The 25397-nt window shown below is 42.3% G+C and overlaps 1 protein-coding gene and 1 pseudogene across 1 annotated transcript in view; both read left to right on the forward strand.

Annotated features, from left to right (window-relative positions):
* The first annotated feature begins 1962 nt into the window (after positions 1-1962).
* Positions 1963-25397, forward strand: part of ACACA (acetyl-CoA carboxylase alpha) — a 239733-nt gene continuing 216298 nt past the window's right edge. The window contains exons 1-3 of the mRNA XM_044921884.1: positions 1963-2127; positions 15529-15575; positions 18987-19239. Coding sequence (XP_044777819.1) covers positions 19013-19239 — 227 coding nt within the window. The 5' untranslated portion in view covers positions 1963-2127; positions 15529-15575; positions 18987-19012. The remainder of the gene's footprint in view (positions 2128-15528; positions 15576-18986; positions 19240-25397) is intronic.
* Positions 14376-14776, forward strand: LOC110593159 (annotated as a pseudogene).

The following is a 25397-nucleotide window of genomic DNA, read 5'->3' on the forward strand; positions in this document are numbered from 1 at the left end:
GACTCCCTGCTGAGCAGGGAGCCCGCTGCGGGACTCGATCCCGGGACTCCAGGATTATGACCTGAGCCGAAGGCAGTCGCTTAACCAACTGAGCCACCCAGGCGCCCTTAAAAATTATTTTTTAAGGATCTTATTTATTTATTTGACAGAGAGAGAGAGAGAGAGCACGCGTGCAGCAGAGGGAGAGGGAGAAGCAGACTCCGTGCTGAGCAGGGAGCCCTACACGGGGCTTGATCCCAGGACCCCCGGGTCAGACCTGAGCCAAAGGCAGACACTTAACCAACTGAGCCACCCAGGCACCCCCCAAAAAATTAAAAAAAAATTTTTTTGTATCAAGTTTTTATTTGAATTCTAGTTAGTTAACATATAGTGTAATATTGGTTTCAGTAGAATTTAGTGATTCATCACTTACATATAGCACCCAGTGCTCATCACAATTGCCCTCCTTAATACCCATCACCCATTTAGCCTATCCCCTGCCCACCTCCCCTCCAGCAATATGCCCATTTATCTTTAAGTTCTAACTTTCCTCTGTTCATTGACAGATGCATCCAATGACAGACACAGTTATTGTGAAATATGGTTCACTGCTCTGTAAACTCCAAATCTTTCCAAATTTCTATTTCCAGTCCCTTTTAAAGTAGGTTGGTAAACTCTTGGCGAAGCCACCAGCTAGGTATTATAAGGAGTCCTAGGTGAATACTATTCTTGTTGACCAATCTTCCCATCTTTCTGCCTCTGCTTCTGCCCAAGAATTTCTGACCTCAGTGTGTATTTCTACCCTAGTCACTTTTTGCCCTCTGGCATAGAACTTCCCACCAAATCATCATTCACCATACATCTCCAGACCCTTAGCACAAGCCAGTGTAACGATCGGGAAAGTACTCTGGGTGCTTCATTAAATTCTTGTAAGGGATTAAAATCACCCCATTGTTCTGAAGTGCAATTTTCTCCAATTTTCTTTCTTTTCCATCCGGTAATTGTATTATATACTCTGACTCTTTCCTGTTACTATTACTTTTCAGCAGCCACCATAAATGTCTTACTATGAAGTAACTGGCAAAGCTAGAGAAATTGGTTGGCTCCTGTTCAATGACTTGGTGTAACCACAATGGAGTTTGGGAGGCACGCTCCAATCCGAGAAATCGGGAATTTACTCTGTTTTCTCTGCTCAAGGCAGGCAGAAAGGACTGTTGTCCATTGGCATTCTGCCCTTCTTACTGAGCTTCCTTTAGTGAGGCTTTCCCTCAATGCTTCAGGATCCTGCACCTCAGAACCCTTTGGGGTGGGCTGCTTTGGGGCTGCTGAGCAAGCCAAGGGGCTGGTTGTGTTGTTCCAGAATAGGGGTTAGTTAGCCTGTACCAACTTGGAATCCAGCCTGTGTGATCCTGGGCAATTCTTGGATGCAATGTCCACCTCTTCAGGGGGTTAGTACTGAAAACCATAAGGTCCTTACAGGCCAGAACACTGCCTATACCGCTCAGTCCTCTTTGGTTCTGGACTCCCTTCCGGTGCTGCAAGCCTGCCGGCTCCTTACTTTCTGCGGCCCAGGCGCCTCTCTACCTCCTGGGAGGTGCACGTGGGGCCATTTCCCTCACCCGGCTCTCCGCGGGGAGAAGGCAGGCTGCCCCGCCTCCGGCCCCGCCCCCGGCAGAGGGGGCGGTGAAGGCCGAGCGCGGGGCGCCGCGACTGCCCGGGACCTGCCCGCCCTCTCGCCGCTGGGCCCCGAATGGCAGAGCGGCGCTCGGACCATCGGCATCGCCTCACGTCGCTCCGCCCCACGCCGCCCTCTCATTGGCTGTCGCCCGGCCCTCGGGACCCGCGCCTCTCCTCGAGGCCCGCCAGACCGCGCCGCAGCGGGGAGCGGGGTCAGAGGTGAACGGCCGGGAGTAACCCCGGACGTAGTCACCTCATGGTGCTCGCACGCTGAGGTGGGAGGCAGGGGCGGGGCGGGGCGGGGGCGGGGCCGCCTCCCGTGAGGCCCCGCCCCTTCCCCGTGTGCCAGGCGGGCCTGGTGCTGCGCGCCTGTCAGCCATCGCCGGAGCTGCCGGCGTCTCCTCCCGCCCAGCACCGGATCTGCGCAGGGGCTCCCCGGCACTGCCGGACCCCGGACGCCTCCGCCCTGAGGTGAGGTGAGGGCCGCCTTAGAGCCTGTGATCCGGGACCTGGAGAGGCCGGGGCCCGGGGAGGGGCCGCGGCAGCGCGGAGGGGGGCCGCCTCCCATCTTCCGCCCGCACGCGGCCCGGGCTCCATCCCGTCCCAACCTGTGCGGGGCAGCCCAGCCCTCGCCGCAGCCCTGGGCACTTGAGTTCCCCCTCTGCGGAGACGCGGAGAGGACTGGGGTCTCGAAGTAGGGGGTGGGAGTTCAGACCCCGGAACTGGGAGTCGTACAGCCCAGGGCCTCTGAGGAGGGACTGGGGTGTCTGCCGGGAGCTCGCCACCATCCCCCTCCCCAACCTTGGTGTGGGCTGATTCCTTCCAGACCTCTCTTCAATCCAACCCCACGCTTGGCAGAGGGGGAAGACCCACGTGGGAGAGGGATGTTGAGGATTAGGTCCAGTTGCATTGAAAGTCGTCTTCCTCTCGCAGAGTGAAGTGTGGGGTGCAGAGCCCCTGGCTTCTCTGTCTTTGTATCGTGGTGGGAGCCAGGGCCAGGCGAGTTGTCCCTTGCCAGTTCTTGCTCCTGGGATTTTATTATGTTTTCTGTGAGGGACGTAGTCAATGTACATGTCTGTTACTCTCCTTCGCGTTTGCTATACTGATCAAGGTAAGGTATTGGAGATAGAACGCAGGAAAGTGTATGTGAAGCTAATGATTTCAGAGGGATGTGCGTGAAAGGTCCTGCTTCGGTCAGTACCAACATTATTTTGGATTCGAAGACGGGAAAGTAAACACTAGTGGACCTTTGGAATCAGCCGTAAATATCAGGGACTTCTGGGTTTTATAGAAGCGTAAGAATATAACTACTCAGGTAGGAGAAATACTCTAATTTCAGATATTTTTTGTTTGGGGGCCTAAGTTTAGGATGGAAATCAAAAGACCCGAGGACTTCTTGATTTTATCTCTACTTAAGCGGTGTTTCTGTAATTTCCCAATGTGTGATGGAATAAACCTAATAATTTGGTCATTCCTTTTTTTTTTAAAGATTTTATTTATTTATTTGAGAGAGAGAATGAGAGAGAACACGAGAGGGAAGAGGGTCAGAGGGAGAAGCAGACCCCCCGCTGAGCAGGGATTCCTGGGACTCCAGGATCATGACCTGAGCCGAAGGCAGTGGCTTAACCAACTGAGCCACCCAGGCGCCCTTTGGTCTTCATTCTCAGAAGTTGGTCCCCTTGAATCTCTCTTTTCATTCATTTTTTTTTTTTCCCCAACCCAAAGTGCAGATTGAGAAGCATGCTGGGGTTACCTGGTTTCTTCTTACTCAGGGAGTAGGAATTCTCTGATTTGCTTCTTGTTGGGGATGCCTTGGATGCCTGTGATGAGAAGAAGTTCTGTGCTATTTGACAGGCACTTTTTTAAGATTTTATTTATTTATTTGACAGAGAGAGAACGAGAGCCAAACAGGGGGAGTGGGAGACAGAGAAGCAGGCTTCCTGCTGAGCAGGGAGGCAATATGGGGCTGGATCCCAGGACCCTGGGATCATGACCTGAGCCCAAGGCAGATGCTTAACCGACTGAGCCACCGCCTCTTGACAGGCACTTTTAAGGGAAGTATTGTGGTCCTATACAGTAGGAGAGCAGCTGCAGTGTCCAGGTGGGTGCCTACTTGCTACAAAGTAGCAAGTCTCTTCCCACTTCTCTTGCCTCAGTTTCCTTTTTTCTAATTATACACGACTGTTGTGAATCCAAGAATAATTAACTATTGTAAAGTGGCCAAATGAAAGTTGTCAAAGGCATAGTATTAATTTATAAATCTGCCTGTGTTTATTTGCGTTGCAGAAGTTTTGTTTTGTTTTTAAAGATTTTTTTTTTAAGTAATCTCTACACGCAATGTGGGGTTTGAACCCACAATCCAGAGACCGAGAGTACCATATTTCACCGACTGAGCCAGCCAGGCGCCCCACAAGTTTTGTTTTGAATCACCAGTGCAGAATAGAAATATATCAAGCATAAGATTTAACTGTTTTAAAATGGAAGGAAAGATAGGGGAATGGTGGCATTTGGTTTAATGAATTTACAGTTGAGATAATGACTAGGTTATGTCAAAGAATGGGCATTGGGAAAGCCAGCATCAGAACTCTCTCATCTGATACTGACCTCGCTTAAATGCTGTGAACTGGTTCAGGTGTAGATCACTATGTAACATTCTATTTCCTTTTCAGTCAATGACTACGACAATTTTTTTTTTTTTACCTGTCACACTGACTGGTTTAACAGGTCTGGGGCTAGTGTTTTTCCTTCTTTAAAAAAATTTTTTTTGATAGCTAATATCCTAATAGTCTTGGTTGAAGAAAGAAGTAAAATAAAAATTGTTGGAATTAGACATTGGTATTTCTTTCTTTTTTTTTTTTTTTTTAAAGATTTTATTTATTTATTTGAGACAGAGAGAATGAGACAGACAGAGAGCACATGAGAGGGGGGAGGGTCAGAGGGAGAAGCAGGCTCCTCGCTGAGCAGGGAGCCCGATGCGGGACTCGATCCCGGGACTCCAGGATTATGACCTGAGCCGAAGGCAGTTGCTTAACCAACTGAGCCACCCAGGCGCCCTTATTTATTTATTTTAGAGAGAGAAAAAGTGCGCCCACCTGGGGAGGGCCAAAGGGAGAGAGAGAATCCCAAGCAGACTCCCCACTGAATACAGAGCCCAATGCGGGGCTTGAACTCACGACTCTGAGATCAAGACCTGAGCTGAGATCAAGAGTTGGACGCTTAACCAAACCACCCAGGCACCCCTACCTTAGGAATTTTCTAGTCCAGTTTTCTACTCATTATGAGAATATTTTATCTGATTCTCCTGTTGAAGACTTCCAGCTATAGGCAGTTCATCTGACCTAATGCATCACAGGGCAACTAATTTTTCAGAGTTCTTCATTATTTGCAACTTAAAACTATCTCCCTAAAACCACATAAGATGCTGTAATTCCGAGGTGCCTGGGTGGCTCAGTCGGTTAAGTGTCTGCCTTTGGCTTAGGTCATGATCTCAGGGTTCTGGGATCAAGCCCTGTGTCAGCCTCCCTGTTTACCAGGGACCCTGCTTCTCCTTCTCCCTCTGCTGCTTCCCCCCTCTGCTTATGCACGCTCTCGCTCTCAAATAAATAAATTAAATCTTTAAAAAAAAAAAGATGCTATAATTCCAAGAGGATTAGAAATGTCTGTTTTAACCTGTAAATTTCTCCGTCTCTGCCAGGTAATGTAATCTACAGTGCCTTAATACATCCAGGGGACTTGGGGGGGCCAAAAAAAAAAAAATCAAGCAATATTTCTTCAAGGAAGATATTGTTCTTATCTTTGAGACTCTGGAAGTCTGCTGACATACCTCAATCATGGCTCCCACTTTTTCTGAATACTGTTCTATGAAATAAGATTATGAGGACGAGGGGCACCTGAGTGGCTCAATGGCTTAAGTAAGTGTCTGCCTTCGGCTGAGGTCATGATCCCAAGGTCCTGGGATCAAGCTCCTCATTGGGCTCCCTGCTCGGCAGGGAGCCTGCTTCTCCCTAGCTCTCTGCCTGTCGCTCCCCCTGCTTGTGCTCTTTCTGTCAGTTAAATAAAATCTTTAAAAAAAGAAAAAGACTATGAGGACAAATTGATTCATAATCCCAGAGCTTTTTGAATTCACAAAATGGCTTTTTACGTGGAAGCCTTCAAATGTTTCTAGGGGATAATATTTGAAATAAGCACGTGGCTCCTGTCTCCTAGTTTTGTAACTCCAATGTTCATTTGAATTCCTAGGGAACACTCAGCCTGCAAAGGCCTAGTGTTTACACAGTGTTGTGTGCTATTGGGGGTGGTGGATCCAAAACAATCAGAAGAGATAATAACTTTCCCAGCTTCATTGAGGAGGTAACTCATAGTCAGTTACACAGTAACACTAACAAGGGAATGGCATACCTGTTGTCTACTTAAATGTTCAGGCAGATATGAGATAAGGTATCAGAGTGGCATGGAATTTGGTAAAGTTTTTTATTAAACTTATTTGAAAAGCCTCAGTTGCTAACACATGAATAATACATTCACATAGTTCAAAATTTTAAAACATACAAAAAGACAGTCTCCCCCCCCCAACCTTGTCTTGCAGCCGCCCAGTTCCCGTCACAGGAGGCAAGCAGTGTTCTTAATTTCTTTTTTTAAAAATATGTTTTAGGGCGCCTGGGTGGCTCAGTTGGTTAAGCAACTGCCTTCGGCTCAGGTCATGATCCTGGAGTCCCGGGATCGAGTCCCGCATCGGGCTCCCTGCTCAGCGAGGAGCCTGCTTCTCCCTCTGACCCTCCCCCCTCTCATGTACTCTCTCTCATTCTCACTCTCTCAAATAAATAAATAAATCTTTAAAAAACAAAAAAACAAACAAACAAAAATATGTTTTAATTTTTTTAAAAAGATTTTATTTATTTGAGAGAGATACACAGCGAGAGAGCACAGGTGAGGAGGAGAGGGAGTAGCAGGCTCCCCCCCGAGCAGGGAGCCCAATGCTGGGCTCGATCCCAGGACGCTGGGATTATAACCCGAGCTGCAGGCAGACGCTCATCCAACTGAGCCATCAAGGCGCCCCTTAATTTCTTATTATAATTTCTCAATCATTCTCAGACATACTGATTTAAATTTAAAGTTGTTAATTTCTTAGTAATTATCAGAGATTTTATTCATGTTCAAACATCTATCCCCCTCTGCCAATTTTTTAAATATAAATTGTGCACACTTTATATACCATTCTTCACCTTTTGTTCGCTTAACGTTATAGGATGAACTTTTTACATTTTTATTTTCATCGAAGTTATACATGCACATAGTTTAAAAAGTATTGTTTTACAGAGTTTGTTACAGTCAAACAGCATTCCCTCACCCCCTTCGCACTTTCATTTATTTTAGCTGGTATATTTATTACTATACCCTTTCATCTGTATATAACATTGTCTTGCTACCTCTTGATTATTCATTTTTAGACATTTCCTATTGATATCCTACTATGGAAGATGAGCATTTGACTCTCTCTTAACTGCATCACATCTGGAGGCAACTCATGTCAGTTTGTCCTAATAGTGGTGATAATATAAACACTTAGAGTGATCACTGTATTTCTCCATTGTAAAAGTACCTGTTCCCCTTTGTAATTAATATGTAACCTGTGAGGTGTTTCTTTCTTCAATTTTTCTTGTGGTAAAATACATATAAAATTTACCATCTTAACCATTTAAAGTACAGTTCAGTATTAAATACATCTATAACATTGTGCATCTGTTACTACCACCCATCTCCAAAACTTTTTTCTTTTCTTTTTTTTTTTTTTAAAGATTTTTTATTTATTTATTTGACAGAGACACAGCGAGAGAGGGAACACAAGCAGGGGGAGTGGGAGAGGGAGAAGAAGGTTTCCCGCTGAGCAGGGAGCCTGATGCAGGGCTAGATCCCAGGACCCTGGGATCATGACCTGAACCAAAGGCAGACACTTAATGCCTGAGCCACCCAGGAGCCCCTCCAGAAGTTTTCATCTTGTGAAACTGAACCTCTGTACCCATTAAATAATAGTTCCCATTCTCTGCTTCCCCCAACCCCTGCCAACCACTATTCTACTTCCTGTCTATATGATTTTGATTAAGTACCTCATGTAAGTAGAATTATACAGCATTTGTCTTTTTGTGACTGGCTTATTTCACTTAGCATAATATCCTCAAGGTTCATCCACATTGTAGCATATTGCAGAATTTCCTTCCATTTTAAGGCTGAATAACATTTAATTGTATGTGTATATCACATTTTGCTTACCTATTCATTCATTAGTGCACACTTGGCTTTTTCCATGTTGAAGCTATTGTGAATAATACTGCTATAAACATGGATGTACAAATATATCTTTGAGAGCCTGTATTCAGTTTTTTTGCATATATATCCAAAAGTGGAATTGCTGGATTTTATGGTAATTCTATTTTTAATTTTTTGAGGAACCACCATACTGTTTTCCTTACTGGCTGTACCAGTTTACATTCCCACTCATGGTGCCCAAGGGTTCCAGTTTCTCCACTTTTTTCTTTTTTTTTTGATGGTAGCCTTCTTGATGGGTATGGGTTGGTATCTTATTGTAGTTTTGATTTGTGTCTCCATAATGATTAGTGATGTTGAGCATATTGACGTGCTTACTGGCCACTCATATATCTTTTTTGGAGAAATTTCATTTTAAGTCCTCTGCCCATTTTTGAATTGGGTTTGAGTTTTAGGTTATTAATCTCTTATCAGATACATGATTTGCACATATTTTCTCCCATTTTTTGGTTTGCCTTTTTACTCTGTTGATAGTCTTTTGCTGTGCAATTTTTTTTTAATTTTCAAGAAGTCCAGTTTGTCTATTTTTTCTTTTGTTAAGCTAGCTCTTGGTGTCATATCCAAGAAATCTTTTCCAAATCCAATGTTATGAAGCTTTTGTCCTGTGTTTCTTCTAAGAGTTTTATTGGTTTAGGTTTTACATTTAAAGCCTTGATGCATTTTGCGTTAATTTTTTTAATATGGTGTTAGGGAAAGGTCCAATTTCATTTGTTTGTATGTGGAGATCCAGTTTTCCCAGCACCATTTGTTGAAAAGGCTGTCCTTCATTAAATGGTCTTAGCACCCTTGTCAAATATCATTTGACCATGTATGGGAGGGTTTATTTCTGGGCTTTCTCTTTTTTTAATTGAAGTACAATTAACATACACTGTTATATTAGTTTCAGGTGTATAATATAATTCAACAATTCTAAACATTACTCAGTGCTCATCATGATAAGTGTACTCTTAATCCCCTTCACCTATTTCACCCATCCCCCCACCCACCTACCCTCTGACAACCCACCAGCTTCTTTTCTGTATTTGAGAGTCTGTTTTATTATTTGTCTTTTTTTAAAAGGACTGATTTATTTATTTTTAAAGAGAGCTTTCGGGTGAGAGAGCACCAGTGGGGGGAGGGGCAGAGGGAGAGAATCTTCAAGAGGACTCTGCGCTGAGCCTGGAGCCCTATGTGGGCTTGATCTCAGGACCCATGAGATCATGACCTGAGCTGAAACCAAGAGTCAGATGCTCAACTGACTGAGCCATCCAGGTGCCCCTATTTGTCTCTTTTTAAAATTAATTTGTTTTGTTTCTTAAATTCCACAAGCGTGGAATCATACGGTACTTGTCTTTCTCTAATTTAATTTTACTTATTGTTATACTCTCTAGGTCTATGCTGTTGTTGCAGATGGCAAGATCTCATTCTTTTTGACCTCTGTCCTGTTTCCCTGGTCTGTATATCTGTCTTGATGTTAATACTGCAGCTTTGTAGTAAGTTTTGTTTGTTTTTTTTAAAAGATTTTATTTATTTATTTGAGAGAGACAGAGAGCATGAGCGCAGAGAGAGGCAGAGGGGCAGGGAGCCTGCCATGGGGCTTGATCCCAGGACCCTGAGATCATGACCTGAGCTGAAGGCCGGCGCTTAACTGACTAAACCACCCAGGTTGCCCCTGTAGTAAGTTTTAAAATCAGGAAGCATGAGTCTTCCAGTTTTGTTCTTTTTCAAGATTTTTTTGGCCATTTGGGGGTCTCCTGGGATTCCATACAAATTTTAGGACAGCTTTTCTATTTCTGCAAAAAACATTTCTACATATAAAATCAAGTCACCTACTCCCCCCCCTCCGTTTTTAACATTTTCTATTTCCACATAACCCCTTCTAGTTGCATTTTTTTTTTCTATAGGTAGTTGTTTTTGATTCTTTCATATTGGAGGTTTTTCTCGGACTATATAGTAATCTTTAATTGCTTAATTTTAACAGAGGATGATTGAAAAGCTAATTCAAGATTATGTGAATGTGAATGAGGCTGGTTGACTGTTAACTTCCTTATAGGGTGATCTGGTGGGGCATTTTAATTAGTGAACTCCAGCGTTACTTTTTGAGGTTTTTTTCCCTTGGTCTAGTTAGATTCCACAAAGAAGGATCTTCTAATTTCCCTCCTGGTTGGTGAAAATTGGGGAAAGAAGGCTGGGAGCTCATACTCAATATGCTTACTTAATTTCTCCATTTTCAACATGGTGCTCTCCCCTTTACTGTTGCTGGTATCCCCCAGTATCCCCAGCACCTGGCTTTACTAGTTGGGAAGGAAATCAAAGGATCTGAAGCCTCTGAAACAAAATTTCAACCAGATCCTCTTTATTTTAGCTCCATCATTCACTTCCATTTTCTGAACACTTTCAAGATTCTTTGATATAAAGTGTTGATTATGAGTTTACCACAGATGGCTTATGATTTAGTTTCCCAGGTTTGTGCAGTCATTTATCATGTTTCCGTCTGCTTTCCAAGAAAATTATCTTGCTGTTGTCTCCCCTGACTTTCTTTTGCGGGGTGGGGGGTTTTGGGGTTGGGGAGGAGATGGGAGGAGTCTTTTGTGAATTATACCTTTTAAAAAAATTCCTTTATTTTTTTTTAAGATTTTATTTATTTACTTGAGAGAGAGAGGGAGAGTGAACATGAGAGAGCGAGAGAGCGCACACCAGAGGGAAGAGAGACAAAGGGAGGAGAGGCAGACTCCCCGCTGAACAGGGAGCCCAGCGACAACTGGGGCTCAATCCTAGGACCCTGGGATATGACCTGAGCTGAAGGCAGATGCTTAACTGAGTGAGCCACTCAGGCGCCCCTTTACTTTTGTTTTTTTAGTAGGATTTTAGGGAGGAACAAAATGGATATGTATTCAACCTACCATCTTTATCCAGAAGTTTGGCAAGGCTTCCTTAAAGATTTCTTGAAAGATGCAGAAGCTTTCACCAGCTTCATCCTTGAAAAATATTCTATATCCATGGGCTGAGAAATGAAGAATAGAATAGACAATTACACAATGTTATTTTCTTTCTAAAGACTACTTTACCCTAAGGAAATACTCTTGTTTAAAAAAAAAAAGCCCCCCAGCTGGCTCTTGAAGGAAATTACCTCAAACTCTTGAAGCCATTCAGGTCTGGTATTTCTCATAAGTCATTGTATTCTACAGTCTGGATGTTTATTCAGTGGCTTCTTCTACATGGAGTGCTCCTTCCTCTCTGTCCTTGTTTATATCCCAGTTCTTTATTGTTAATGTCTTCCCACTCTGGGAAATCTTCCTTGATCCCTGTCCTCACCATTACCACCTCCAAGTTTGGATAAAGTATCTTTCTTTTTTGTGTTTCCATACCTAACAATTATTACACTACTATAATTGTCTGTTTCTTTAGGTATCTATAGCATCTTAACCAGGGACCAAATCTTTTTTATCCTTCAGTATACATCATCCATCTCACTATTTGGGACACAAGTGTTTTTTGTTTTAAAATTTAAAACATGGGGCACCTGGGTGGTTCAGTTGGTTAGGCATCCGACTCTTGGCTTTGACTCAGGTCATGATCTCAGGGTCACGGGATTGAGCCCTGAGTCGGGCTCTGTGCTCAGCCCGGAGTCCCTTTGAAATTCTTTCCCTCTGGCTCTCTCTCCCCCTCTGCCCCTCCCCCAGCTCACGTGCCAGTAAGCTCAGGCATGCGTGCTCTCTTTCTAAAAATAAATAAATAGATAAAATCTTTAAAACTTGCAGGAAAATAAAATGTGGCTTTAAAAAACTCATGGTTACTGAATTAGTACTAAAATCCATTTAAAAGTTTATCAGTAAAATGACAAAAATGAAAAGCAGATTCAGTGATTATTTTTGAAGAAATTTAAATGAAGTTACTATTACTTAAAAGGCAAGGACATGTTGTGTCAGCTTGGATACTTTTTTTTTTTTTTAAAGATTTATTTATTTGTCAGAGAGAGAAAGCAAGCAGAGGGAGAAACAGGCTCCCCGCTGAGCAAGGAGCCTGATGCAGGACTCAATCCCAGGACCCTGGGATCATGACCTCAGCTGAAGGTAGATGCTTAACCGACTGAGCCACTCAGGTGTCCCCAGCTTGGATACTTTATCAGTGGCTATGAAAACTAATTGATGCCTCTTTATTAGAATCACTTGGAAAATAGTGTCACTTGAGTTCAAGGGAAACATATAAGTTTGGTAAAATCTGTTCTGTTTTATTTAGAGAAATATCCCTGGGTGAAATGCAGGCTGACCCCTAAATAAAAGTGCATTAGCTATAATTAGCTTTATCCCATTTTCAGGCACATAGGGTATAGTTTGGGAGCCTTCTGCAAATATTTTGAAGAGTTTCTAACAGTTCAAGAACATTTTAAAACTTTCTTTTTTAATAAAGGAGAATTTGACAATTTGATCTAATGAAGAAAATTTTTATTTGGATAAGCAGAATGTACTACCCCTCCGTCTGGGGAAAGGCCTTCTTTTGGAGGTGGTGAGATAGCAGCTATATGAGCCTTCCCCAGGGATCACCTCCATTCTTTGTCTTCTTTCTAGAGAGAAGGATCTTAACCTGATTCATGGCAAGGCTTTGGGGGTCCTAAACTTGTATGTAAGCAGAATTTTGCGTGAGGGTGAATTTTTGTCAAGAAAGAGTCCAGAGCTTTTATCAGATTTCTAATAGTGTCCTGACCTAAGAAAGTTTAAGAACCATTGGTTTAGGTATTAAATCACTGTGTTTGTTCTCTTGTGAGAGCATAAAGTGGAGGGGGCAGGAGAGCAAGGATTCATTGTGACTCAAACTTTTTTTTGACATACATATAACTGATATAAAAATTCACAGAACAATATTTGTCCTTATAAATAAAGTATGGTTACTCTTAACATCTTCTGTTCTATTTCATTTTTTGTTTAAGATTTTATTTATTTATTTGTCAGAGAAAGAGAGGGAGAGGTCACCAGCAGTGGGGAGGGGCAGAGGGAGAAGCAGGATCATAAGCCGAAGGCAGACGCTTAACTGACTGAGCCACCCAGGTGTTCTGTTCTATTTCATTTTTAATGACTTTTTTTTTTTTAAAGTAAACTATGCTCAACGCCAGGCTCGAACTCTCAACCCCAACATCAAGAGTGGCAAGCTCGGGGAGCCTGGGTGGCTCAGTCGTTAAGCGTCTGACTTCGGCTCAGGTCATGATCCCAGGGTCCTGAGGATCGAGCCCCACTTCGGGCTCCTGCTCGGCGGGAAGCCTGCTTCTCCCTTACCCACTCCCCCTGCTTGTGTTCCCTCTCTCGCTGTGTCTCTCTCTGTCAAATAAATAAATAAAATCTTAAAAAAAAAAAAAGAGTGGCATGCTCTACCGACTGAGCCAGCCACGCGCCCCTTCATTTTTAAAATGTTGGTTGTATGGACGCCTGGCTGGCTCAGCCGGGTAAGTGTCTGCCTTCGGCTCAGGTCATGATCCCGGGGTCCTGGGATAGGTCCTTGCTCTGCGGGAAGCCTGCTTCTCCCTCTCCCACTCCCCCTGCTTGTGTTCCTGCTCTCGCTATCTCTGTCTCTGTCAAATAAATAAATAAAATCTTTTAAAAAATTAAAATGTTGGTTGTAACCTTCTAAATTTATTTCTTACTGTTCTGCTTGGTGGTAACCCATAGTTTGAAAAACACTGGTCTAGTACATAGTTTACAGAATACTTCATATACTCTCCGTTTTCACAGCAGTCCCCTGAGGTAGCGTATGACCTTTTTATTTTTACGGATGACGAAAATCAGAGATGTTAAGTGACTCGTTCAAATTTGCACTGCCAGTACTTGGCAAAGTCAGAATTTGAGCTTGAATCCTAGGTTTTGACTCCAGCTCTACTGCCCCTTTGGTTGCATCTGATTCAAACTACTTCCTTTCTCCTTCCTCTTCTCACCCCCTCTTCCCTACCACAACTGTAGGGAATAATACCAGCTTAAACCACATAATTGGGTAAATCCAGCTTCCTCAGTTAACATACCTGCACTGTCCCCAGTCCTATCACTTGTCATTCGAGGTCTTAGAAGTTCTGGATTTCTTCTCCACCCTGTATCAGTGGTTCTCAAGCCTGGAGATATATCAGTGTCAGTAAGCTGTGGAACTTAATATTCAGATCTCTGGGCCTCCAGCAGTGAATCTGATTTGGTAGATCTGGGGTGGAGTTTAGACATGATTTTTGTTTTTTTTTTAAATATTTATTTATTTATTTATTTGAGAGAGAGAGCACATGAGAGGCAGGAGGGTCAGAGGGAGAAGCAGACTCCCTGCTGAGCAGGAAGCCCAACGCGGGACTCGATCCAGGGACTCCAGGATCATGACCTGAGCTGAAGGCAGTCGCTTAACCAACTGAGCCACCCAGGCGCCCGAGTTTAGACACGTTTTTAAAAAGCACCATGGGGTGGCCCAAAAGGGAGGCCAGCCCCTGCTGGCGTTTCCTAAAACTCTGTGAGGAATGGCCAGTGGAGGAGACCAAACAGGCCAGGCGTAGCACAGGCCTTTCCGGAGGGAGAGAATACTCAAGATTGTAGAGCCTGAGGCCTGTGATCGGATGTATGAGAGTTTCACATGGCTCCATTCAAACTGTTACAAACACAAGGACCCTTGCCCCAAAGACATGAGCTTCACTGGCCTGTCCACAGAAGAGTACAAGCCGATCCTGTCCACAGACATCTTGAAAGAGTTTAAGGAAATGAATAAAGGAATGTGGAAGAAACTGGGGGAGAAGTTTGCCCCCAGGAATCCCAACGAGAAGCAGAAGGCATGGGCTCAGTCCTTATCTCGCCCACGCTCCTAAGCGTGGAGTCTTCTAGTTGCCATCATAAATAAAACTGCCCGGTTCCCCTCCTCCCCCCAAAAAAGCTCCACAGGCCTGAAACCAGTGTAACATCATGTGTCAACTATACTCAAACTAAAAATAAATAAATAAATAAGTAGCTCCATAGGTGATTGTTATACATAACCAAAGTTGAGAATTTTTACCCTGGATACATATAAATTGTTGGGCATGGAAGGAAACCTAGGTTTCGGGAAGTAGCTAGAGACTTCTTGATCCCTTAGAGTTTTAGGGATCTAAGGGATTTAGATTTAGTTTTTAGTTTAATTTAATGCAAGATCTGTCCCCCTCCTGGTTTCCAACCTTATATGTGGGTATAACCATTTGGAAATATAATCAGAGTCTGAGTTCCAAGGGATCTAGTGGTTCTCTTCTCCCCCCTGCCTCTTTTTTGATGAAATATTGGCTATCATAGGGTTGGAATATGTTCATCGAAGTATACAATTGGAAAAGGCACCTCATGAAGTGGTAAGCTTGAATTATTTAATACTCATGAAAAAACAAAGTCTTTGTGTAATGCTTTTGATTTATAGATATGAATAAACAATAGTTAAACAACTGAACTTTATGCTTCAAATTAAACAATAGATTTGATCAGAAAAATGATACTTTGAGTACTATCAGTTTTGTATCATGCTGAGCAAAACAGGAATTGCTAAAATTTGGGTTTCTTAAAAAATAAAAGCACTTCAAATCTCTCTCTTTCTCTCTAGTTCTTTTTGGAGGTGGATATCTGCTCAGACAGTAAGAATTATAAGAGGTCAGTTACAAATAATATTCTTTCATGTTTACAGTGTGATAAAAATTTCATGTTCAGTGCTAAAGTATTAAACTATAGGCATTTATGTGAAAAGTTGCCTTCTACAAAAAGCACATAGGCAGATTTGGGGCGGGGATAACCTGAAGTGAATGGTCTGACAGTTAGTATTCCGCCCCCCTTTCTCTTTAATTCTGGACTAGATTCAATGGAAGTGGGACGGGCTGTAGAGTAGTTTCTAGAGTGTCTGGACATCTACTCCGTGATTTTCCATACATGACCTCTCTTTTCTGGTGCTTTGCAGGCTTGTGCCTGGGGATACCATTCAGTAGAATTGCTGGTTGGTTGATAGGCTCTTTAGCTGCTGACAGCTGAGCTGCTTCCAATCTTTGCAACAATTCAGGGGAGGCTGCCTTCATGTTCTTAGCTAGGAAAGAAAAATTTGAAGTTGACCTTATGGAGCCTCTCATTTAGTAGTTAAATCATTTCTTCTTCTTCTCCCATGGAATCAGAGAATTGCTCTTTTCTCATGAATTTTATTTTTTTGTATAGTCATCTAATTTCAGTCAGACTCTAAACTAGAACATGCCCCTGAATGCCTTATTTATTTCTCCTGTGAAGAAGGCAGCCATTATTTCCTATATAAGTTGAGATGGAATTTGGAATTCTGCAGGGGTGGGGAGGGAAGGGGGTCTTTTCTTATTTTTTTATTTTTATTTTTTTAAAGATCTTATTTATTTATTTGACAGAGAGAGACACAGCGAGAGAGGGAACACAAGCAGGGGGAGTGGGAGAGGGAGAAGGGGGCTTCCCGCAGAGCAGGGAGCCCGACGCGGGGCTCGATCCCAGGACCCTGGGATCATGACCTGAGCCGAAGGCAGACGCCCAACGACTGAGCCACCAAGGCGCCCCTCTTATTTTTTTTTTTAAACTTGATTATTTACTGCTCTAAAATGTGAAAGAAGTAGACTTTTTTGTTGCTGTACCTTTTGGTGTTCCTCAAAGTGGTCAATCTCTTGGAACTTTCCCTCCCTCCTTCCCTCACTTTGTCCTTCTTTTCCCTTTTTCCTTCCTTCCTTCTTTCTCTTTTTAAATGATTGGTTTTCTTTTAGATTTCTGGAAGTGATTATCTTAATAAAATTTGGAGACATTTAAAAATTATTTTAAAGGAACCTAGTATCCCAAGGGAGGAATGTATAGTAAATTTAGATGTCAAGTTTTTCCTGTTGCATACCATTTTTATATTTGATTCTAGTTTTTAAAATAAAAGTTAACCGAAGTAATCTCTAACTCACTATTGGGAAATACCTAGAAGTAATTTTTTTTTTTTTTTTTTTTTTAGCATTCCTGGCAATTATTTGTTATTACTGTTTTATTCTTATAGCAGAGTGGTTCTCAAATTTTTAGGATTTGTTAAAATATAGAATACTGGGCCCCAAACTGTAGATTCTGATACAGTTATTTGCTCTATGGTAGGGCCTGAGAATCTGTACTTTTTTTTTTTTTTTAAAGATTTTATGTATTTATTAGAGAGAGCATGAAAGGGAAGAGGGTCAGAGGGAGAAGCAGACTCCCTGCTGAGCAGGGAACCCCATGTGGGACTCTGCCCCCGGACTCCAGGATCATGACCTGAGCTGAAGGCAGTCGCTTAACCACCTGAGCCACCCAGGTGCCCGAGAATCTGTACTTTTAAGAGGTTCCCTGGTGGGCGCCTGGGTGGCTCAGTTGGTTAAGCGACTGCCTTCGGCTCAGGTCATGATCCTGGAGTCCCTGGATCGAGTCCCGCATCGGGCTCCCTGCTCGGCGGGGAGTCTGCTTCTCCCTCTGACCCTCCCCCCTCTCATGTGCTCGCTCTCTCTCATTCTCTCTGTCTCAAATAAATAAATAAAAAAAATCTTTAAAAAAAAAAAAAAAAAGAAGAAAAAAAAAAGAGGTTCCCTGGTGATGTTGCTGCTACTGCTGCTGGTCTGGCAACTACATTTTTTGAGAACCACTGCTCTACCATTTACAAATACTGTTTTGTCTTTGTAAATGAATAAGCTCTGATTCACCAATGACACAAGAATAATGGTGCATGTGTCATTTTAATGTTTAATGGTGATTTCCAAACATTTTTAAATCTTTTTTTTTTAAGATTTTATTTCACACAGAGAGATAGCAAGAGCAGGAACACAAGCAGGGGGAGTGGGAGAGGGAGAAGCAGGCTTCCCGCTGAGCAGGGAGCCCGACGTGGGGCTTGATCCCAGGACCCTGGGATCATGACCTGAGTCAAAGGCAGACGCTTAATGACTGAGCCACCCAGGCGCCCCAAACATTTTTAAATCTTGATGTTTTGTTATCTGATGTCAAAGAACACTGCTTTCTACCTACTGTTATACTTCAAAGTAGTCTACAGCATAATTTATTAATATAAATTTATTATCTATTGATACACCTTGAAATCAGTATTGGGAATATTGCTTTCTAAATTAAAATTGTTAGGCCGCAGGAGGTTCAGTGCTAAGTTGATGTGTAGTTCTGAAGGGTTTTTTTATGGAATTTTTTGAGTGACAGAATAAATATTGTTTCTTTTAGCTTTGGTTTTTATTGTTCTTGTGGGCTTTGAACTGTTCTGGTCTTTGTTAATTAGTTTGCTAGTAGTTGGAAATATTTAATTCTGGCTAATAAGGCCCTATACCTAGAAAACTAATACTTAATTGAGATTACACCTCCCTTATTTTAATTATAGATTTTGAATTTGATAGTACATTCATTTTCTCCCTATCGAAGTCAGCACATTAGAGCCAAGAGCAGACATTTTTGGATGAATTTTTAACAGATGTAATTGAAGACAAAACTCATGAGGACAAGTAAAGATTTTCTCTCTCTCTATTAATCAATGTCAGTGTATTTTATGTGTATATATTTATACAAAAATACACATATGTAAAATTCACAACCTCTCACAGTGTACAGTTGGAACGAGGTGATAGTTGTATAGTTTACTCTAAATACCTAGTTTGAAACGACCACCACTCTCCGCAAATCTTTTCCTGCATTTCTCCCTAGTATTGACAACTGAAGTCACACTAGCATGAGCAGCTTTCACCTACTGCAAAGGTTTCTCCACTGATCATAATTATTTCTTGGACGTTACCAAATTGATAAAGAGATTGGGAATGGCTTATAGTTTTTGGAGAGAGATTTCTTTGAGGAAGAGGGAGCTAATTTTAATTTTTTAGGCATGGTTATCATGATCTGGATTTTCCTCCCTTGTAGAAAACAGAGGCCCTGAAATAGATAGCCAAAGAAACTAGTTCTCAAACTATATGTTGCTTCCAAGTGCCAGCTGTAGTATATTAGGTATAATCTGTGGTTGTCCTCTGATACAGGTTGTTATCCATAACCTGCTTTTCTCACTCATTTTCTTCATAGCTCTAAGAGCTCATTTTGAAGGAATAATGGATGAACCATCCCCCTTGGCCAAACCTCTGGAGCTGAACCAGCACTCCCGATTCATAATTGGTTCTGTGTCTGAAGATAACTCAGAGGATGAAATTAGCAACCTGGTGAAGCTGGATCTGCTGGAGGAGAAGGAGGGCTCTCTATCACCAGCTTCTGTTGGCTCAGATACACTCTCTGATTTGGGGATCTCCAGCCTACAGGATGGCTTGGCCTTACACATAAGGTAAGACAGAAATTTAATGTTTTACTTATTTAACATGACTTATGGGTTTCACTGATTTTGTTCTGGAAAGAGCAAGAATAATTTTAGCCCGGGTTGTACCACCTTTAACTGCATCACTGGACTTGAGGCTTTTTTTTTTTAAAGATTTATTTATTTTTTTTTTTTTTTAAAGATTTTATTTATTCATTTGAGACACATAGATACAGAGAGAGAGAGAGAGAGAGAGAGCATGAGCAGGGAGAGAGGCAGAGGGAGAGGGAGAAGCAGACTCCCCGCTGAGCAGGGAGCCCGATGCGGGGCTCGATCCCAGGACGCTGGGATCATGACCTGAGCTGAAGGCAGACGCTTAACCATCTGAGCCACCCAGGCGCCCCTAAAGATTTATTTATTTATTTATTTGACAGAGAGAGAGAGAGCGAGAGCAGGAACACAAGCAGGGGGAGTGGGAGAGGGAGAAGCAGGCTTCCCGCTGAGCAGGGAGCCCGATGCGGGGCTCGATCCCAGGGCCCTGAGATCATGACCTGAGCTGAAGGCAGACGCTTAATGACTGAGCCACCCAGGCGCCCCTGGACTTGAAGCTTTGATGAATAAATGTACTTTGCATGAAGTGCAATTTTCAAAGTGTCTTTTCCTAAATGTTCCTCTCAACTTTTTCCTGTTCTTTGTACATACTTGGTCTTTTAGTGACATCTAGTCAGTGAGAGTTAGGTTGAGGAATTTTGGTTTCTGTACTACTTTGACTAATGTTGTAACTGTCTTAATGGTTGATAGGACTTTTGCAGGGTTGGGCAAATTTATAGTAATCGTTCTTTGAACTGCTTTCTCATGTCAGGAAGGTATATACTATTTCTGGCAGGGTTCGTCCTCAATAACAACCTGTGGCAGGAACAAAAGGTTGTTATAGACCTCCCTTTTTCTCTAGAAATGGAATTCTTTATATGTAACCGAGAATGTCAGTGAATAGTAACACTGGATTATTCTTATTTATTGATGTTTGATTATACAACCAGTATGTGATATACTGATCTTTGGTCATTTGCTTTGCATTTCTTGGATTAAAGAGCCTGGATTGTGGTTCTTGGTTTTCACTGTACATCAGAATTACTTGGTGGAACCTTAAGAAATGAGCCCATCTATCTCCAGAAATGAGATTCTGATTCATTTGACATTGGCTTGGTTTGGAGCTGGGGCATTTTTTTTTTTAAACTGTCCAGGTGATTCTAATGTACAGCCAGGGTTGAGATGATAGTCTCGCAGAGATAAACATTAGTTAGAGTGACTATTGCTGTTATTATCTTGGTGCTTCTATTATTAATGGATCATAAAATAATTAAGCTCCTTTTTATATACTCAAGATATAGACCGTGTAGTAAAATCCCATACCGGCTCTGGCTGAATGTGACTCTTCTGGGACTTTGGGGTCCTTACTTCTGAAAGATGAGGTAGTAAGTGTCGATGGACACCCCCATTTAGCCATGTGGAGGTCAAAAGAAAAGAGTTAAGCCAGTTAATTATGTTTTATGTCACAGATTCCTAGAACTGCAATAAACCTGAGAGATAATGTAGCCTAATGCTTTTTATTTAAGTAGATGAGAGAACTGAGGCCTAAAGAGGGGAAATAACTTGTCTAAGGGTGAATAACCAGAAAACTGGAATTCAAAGGTGCCCTGATTCCATTTCAGTAACTTTTCTACTCTACTTCCCTGACAGTAGAAGTGTCTTAATTATTTAGCTAGTTTAGACAAAGTTGGTGTTCAGGAGTTGATGAACAAAGATTTCATCTACTCTGGGCTAAAAAGATGAATAGAGGGCAGTATTTAGTGGCAGATGAGAGGGGTCAAGTCTTTTTTTTTAGGGGTCAAGTCTTTATGTAAATATTTTTTATAACTTTATAGTTCATCTAATGGTTGACCTGAAGGCTAATACTGCTGGTGATCTCTTTCCCTTTGAGGTCATTTGTAAATGTGTGAGGGTTGTGACTGGTGGGAATACAGGGGATACATTCCAAGACCCCCAGTGGATGCCTGAAACCGCAGATAGTACTCAACCCTCTATATACTGTGTTTTTTCCTATACATACGTACCTATGTTAAAGTTTAGTTTATAAATTAGGCATGGTAAAAGAGTAACAGTAATAACTAATAATAAAATAGAACAGTTACAACAATATGCTGTAATAAAAGTTATGTGAATGTGGTTTCTCTCTTTCAAAAATCATATATCAGTCTCATCCTTCTTGTGATGATGTGGGAGGACAAAATGCTTACGTGATGAAATGAAGCAAGGCGAATGATGTAGGCATTGTGACGTAGCTTTAGGCTACTATTGACCTCATGATGTGTCAGGAGAAGGATCACCTGCTTCTGGACGGCGGTTGACTGTGGGTAACTGAAACCTTGGAACGTGAGACCACAGATAAGGGGGGACTACTACTGTACCCTTGCATTTATTTATTTATTTATTTATTTTTTAAAGATTTTATTTATTTATTTGACAGAGAAAGACACAGCAAGAGAGGGAACACAAACGGGGAGTGGGAGAGAGAGAAGCAGACTCCCTGCCGAGCAGGGAGCCCGATGCAGGACTCGATCCCGGGACTCCAGGATCATGACCTGAGCCGAAGGCAGTCGCTCAACCAACTGAGCCACCCAGGCGCCCTGTACCCTTGCATTTAAAGGACAGAGGACCGGGGCACCTGGGTGGCTCAGTCGGTTAAGCATCTGCCTTCGGCTCAGGTCATGATCCCAGGGTCCTGAGGTCAAGCCCCACATTGGGCTCCCTGCTCCACGGAAGCCTGCTTCTCCCTCTCCCTTTGCCTGCCACTCTGCCTACTTGTGCTCTCTATCTCTGTTAAATAAATAAAATTAAAAAAAAAAAAAAAAGACAAAGGACCAATGATTCTTTTTTTTTTTTTTTTTTTAAAGATTTTATTTATTTATTTCAGAGAGAGAGAATGAGAAAGAGCACACGAGAGGGGGGAGCGGGAGAGGGAGAAGCAGACTCCCCGCCGAGCAGGGAGCCCGACGCGGGACTCGATCCCGGGACTCCAGGATCATGACCTGAGCCGAAGGCAGTCGCTTAACCAACTGAGCCACCCAGGCGCCCAGGACCAATGATTCTAAACCTTCTTCAGTGTACTAGATAATCTCACATAGCCAAGAATTGTCCTCAAAATGTCATAGTGCCACTGTTGAGAAAGACCGGGTTAAATCTAAATCCTTAAAGCCACATAGCACCTTGAGAAATTTGTCCAATTTGAGGCCATGTAAAACAGACTAGCCATTCGTTGGACTAGGAAATTGTGTTTGGCAATGGTGGCATGAACACCATTATAGGAAACTCAGCCAGTGATTTGCAAGGCAGCTTGTAGTTGCCAAGTTGTTCCCAAAGTTGATGTTTCTTCTTGCAAAGACTGTGTGGTCAGTGGTATGAGTGCCTGAGAATTTTTTTGCAAGCCCTACAGTTGGAAAACTCATGCCCATAGCTCATGGAAGAGCAATGAATTGAAGTGTGATCAGCAGCCTGGGGAGGAGTTCATACCTGCTTCCCAGCTACTGAATGTTCCAAAATAGAACACATGTTTTCCACTGATCCATTTCTTTTTTTTTTAAAGACTTTTTAAATTTTTTTATTAGAGAGCACAAGCAGGGAGAGAGGCAGGCAGAGGGAGAAGGAGAAGCAGGCTCCCTGCTGAGCAGGGAGCCCAATGTGGGGCTCTATCCTAGGACCCCAGGATCATGACCTGAGCTGAAGGCAGATGCTTAACCGTCTGAGCCACCCAGGCACCCTCCACTGATCCATTTCTAAGTCATTTGTGGATATGGTATCCTTGGGGTTAATTTAAATTGAGTCAGATTCACTTGATATTAGAGAGATCTCTGTTCTTGCATCTGCCACCAATTAGGTATGTGACCACAGAGAATTCAGAGAAATGACCTCTTTGGACTCATTTTCCTCATCTATGAAAATGAAGATACTGGTTCAGATGCTCTTTTTCACTCTTTGAACCCAGAGTTAGAGATTGGTTTAGGATTACCTTCCTGAATGAATAATCTAATCTTTTACAGGCGATATAGATTAAAGGGGCAGGTGCACTCCTAAGAGGTCATCTAAAACCAAGTAATGTGACTGCCATAGTATAGGATGAGAATGGGCCTCTCAAGTTTAGGGCTTGGTTTTTTCTGCTAAATGAGAAGTCTAATGGGCATGTTGGATAGGCAGGAATAGAAAATAGACTGTTACAGAGATGGAGATGACTTGCATCACATATTTTGAGCATCACTGAAGGAAAATCACTTTCTAAGCTTTATGACCTAGGGTACCTGCCTGGCTTAGTCAGTAGAGCATGCAACTTTGAGCTTGGGGTCATGAGTTCAAGCCCCATGTTGGGTATAGAGATAATAAAATCAATCAATCTAAGCTTTACAACCCAAACAAAGCTTTACAACCCAAACATTTGAAAATAATACCCTAAGAAAGTAGTTATAGCAAAAAAAAAAAAAAAGTAGTTATAGCTTGGTGGGACTATATAAGCCTCATTGTAGACACCTGTGCTTTGGCTTATTTTTATTTTTTTTTAAAGATTTTATTTATTTATTTGACAGACAGAGACACAGCGAGAAAGGGAACACAAGCAGGGGGAGTGGGAGAGGGAGAAGCAGGCTTCCCGCGGAGCAGGGAGCCCGATGCGGGGCTCGATCCCAGGACCCTGGGACCATGACCTGAGCCGAAGGCAGACGCTTAACAACTGAGCCACCCAGGCGCCCCGTGGCTTTTTATTTTTAGGTAAGATCAGCTAGGGATTGATATATCAGCTAGGCTGATATATTTCTGAACCTCATTATTAATATTTAATTGAATATTTGAGAAGAAAGACCATTGAAGACTGAATGTGGGCATCTTAATTTTAAGAACTTAGGTGTGATTTGGTAGCATATAATAGAGCTATCTAGTTGCATGGATAATGATATCTGTTCCTTGTGGGATGCCACTTGAAGTCAGATTGTTCTGAATATTTACAATGCAGTGTAAATCCATATCACCCCACAATCATGCTATCAACCAAAGATTATAATCAGTTTTGTCAACTAGTATGCTGAATTCCTGGTTGAAGTCCAGTTGGAAACAGGTGAGCCCCACAGTTGGGTCTCTCTTAGAGTAGTATGGTTTCTTTAAACCTTTTTTATCCTATAATTCATGTTATAGTATTTGAAACTCCATCTCAGTTTTCCTTTAAACTTCTTAAAGTAAATCCCCAAAGTATCAAATGGCCAACATTTTATGCTTAGCAAGCATGTTGTTGGTGATTTCATTTGAGAACAATCTGTAATTGCTGTTATTTTTGTATACATAAATCCATCATATGATGCTCTATAGCTGGGTTTAAGACAGTGGTTACTGCTTTAGTAGGAGAGAGAGATTAAGTTTGCTAAGGAAGGGCTCTTGAAAGTGAGCTACATTACTATCTCCTTTCTGGTCTAGAAAGAAAAGTACTTTATCAATATCTTAGAAAATTTAGAATCCAGATATGTGATTGCCTATGAATTATTATTATTATTATTATTTTTAAAGATTTTATTTATTTATTTGACACAGAGAGAGAGCTAGAGAGGGAACACAAGCAGGGGGAGTAGGAGAGGGAGAAGCAGGCTCCTGGCTGAGCAGGGAGCCCGATGTAGGGCTCGATCCCAGGACCCTGGGATCATGACCTGAGCCGAAGGCAGACGCTTAACGACTGAGCCACCCAGGCGCCCCGCCTATGAATTATTTTTGACTCTTAAGAAGAATCCAAGTAGAGAGTTTTGAAGCTATTTTGTAATTAGAAATAATCTATAAAGTTTGTCCAATGATACCGGTCATGGAATACAAGCAGATAATATACTGAGTTGGGGATCATCTCCTAGATACCACACTCCTGGTCATAGACCTTTTTTTTCCCTTTTTTCTTTTTCTTTTTCTTTTTTTTTTTTTTTAAGATTTTTAATTTTATTTATTTGAGAGAGAGAGAGAATGAGAGACAGAGAGCATGAGAGGGAGGAGGGTCAGAGGGAGAAGCAGACTCCCTGCCGAGCAGGGAGCCCGATGCGGGACTCGATCCCGGGACTCCAGGACCATGACCTGAGCCGAAGGCAGTCGCTTAACCAACTGAGCCACCCAGG

This window comes from Neomonachus schauinslandi, chromosome 15 (genome assembly GCF_002201575.2).
Source record: "Neomonachus schauinslandi chromosome 15, ASM220157v2, whole genome shotgun sequence".
Classification (NCBI taxonomy): Eukaryota; Metazoa; Chordata; class Mammalia; order Carnivora; family Phocidae; genus Neomonachus; species Neomonachus schauinslandi.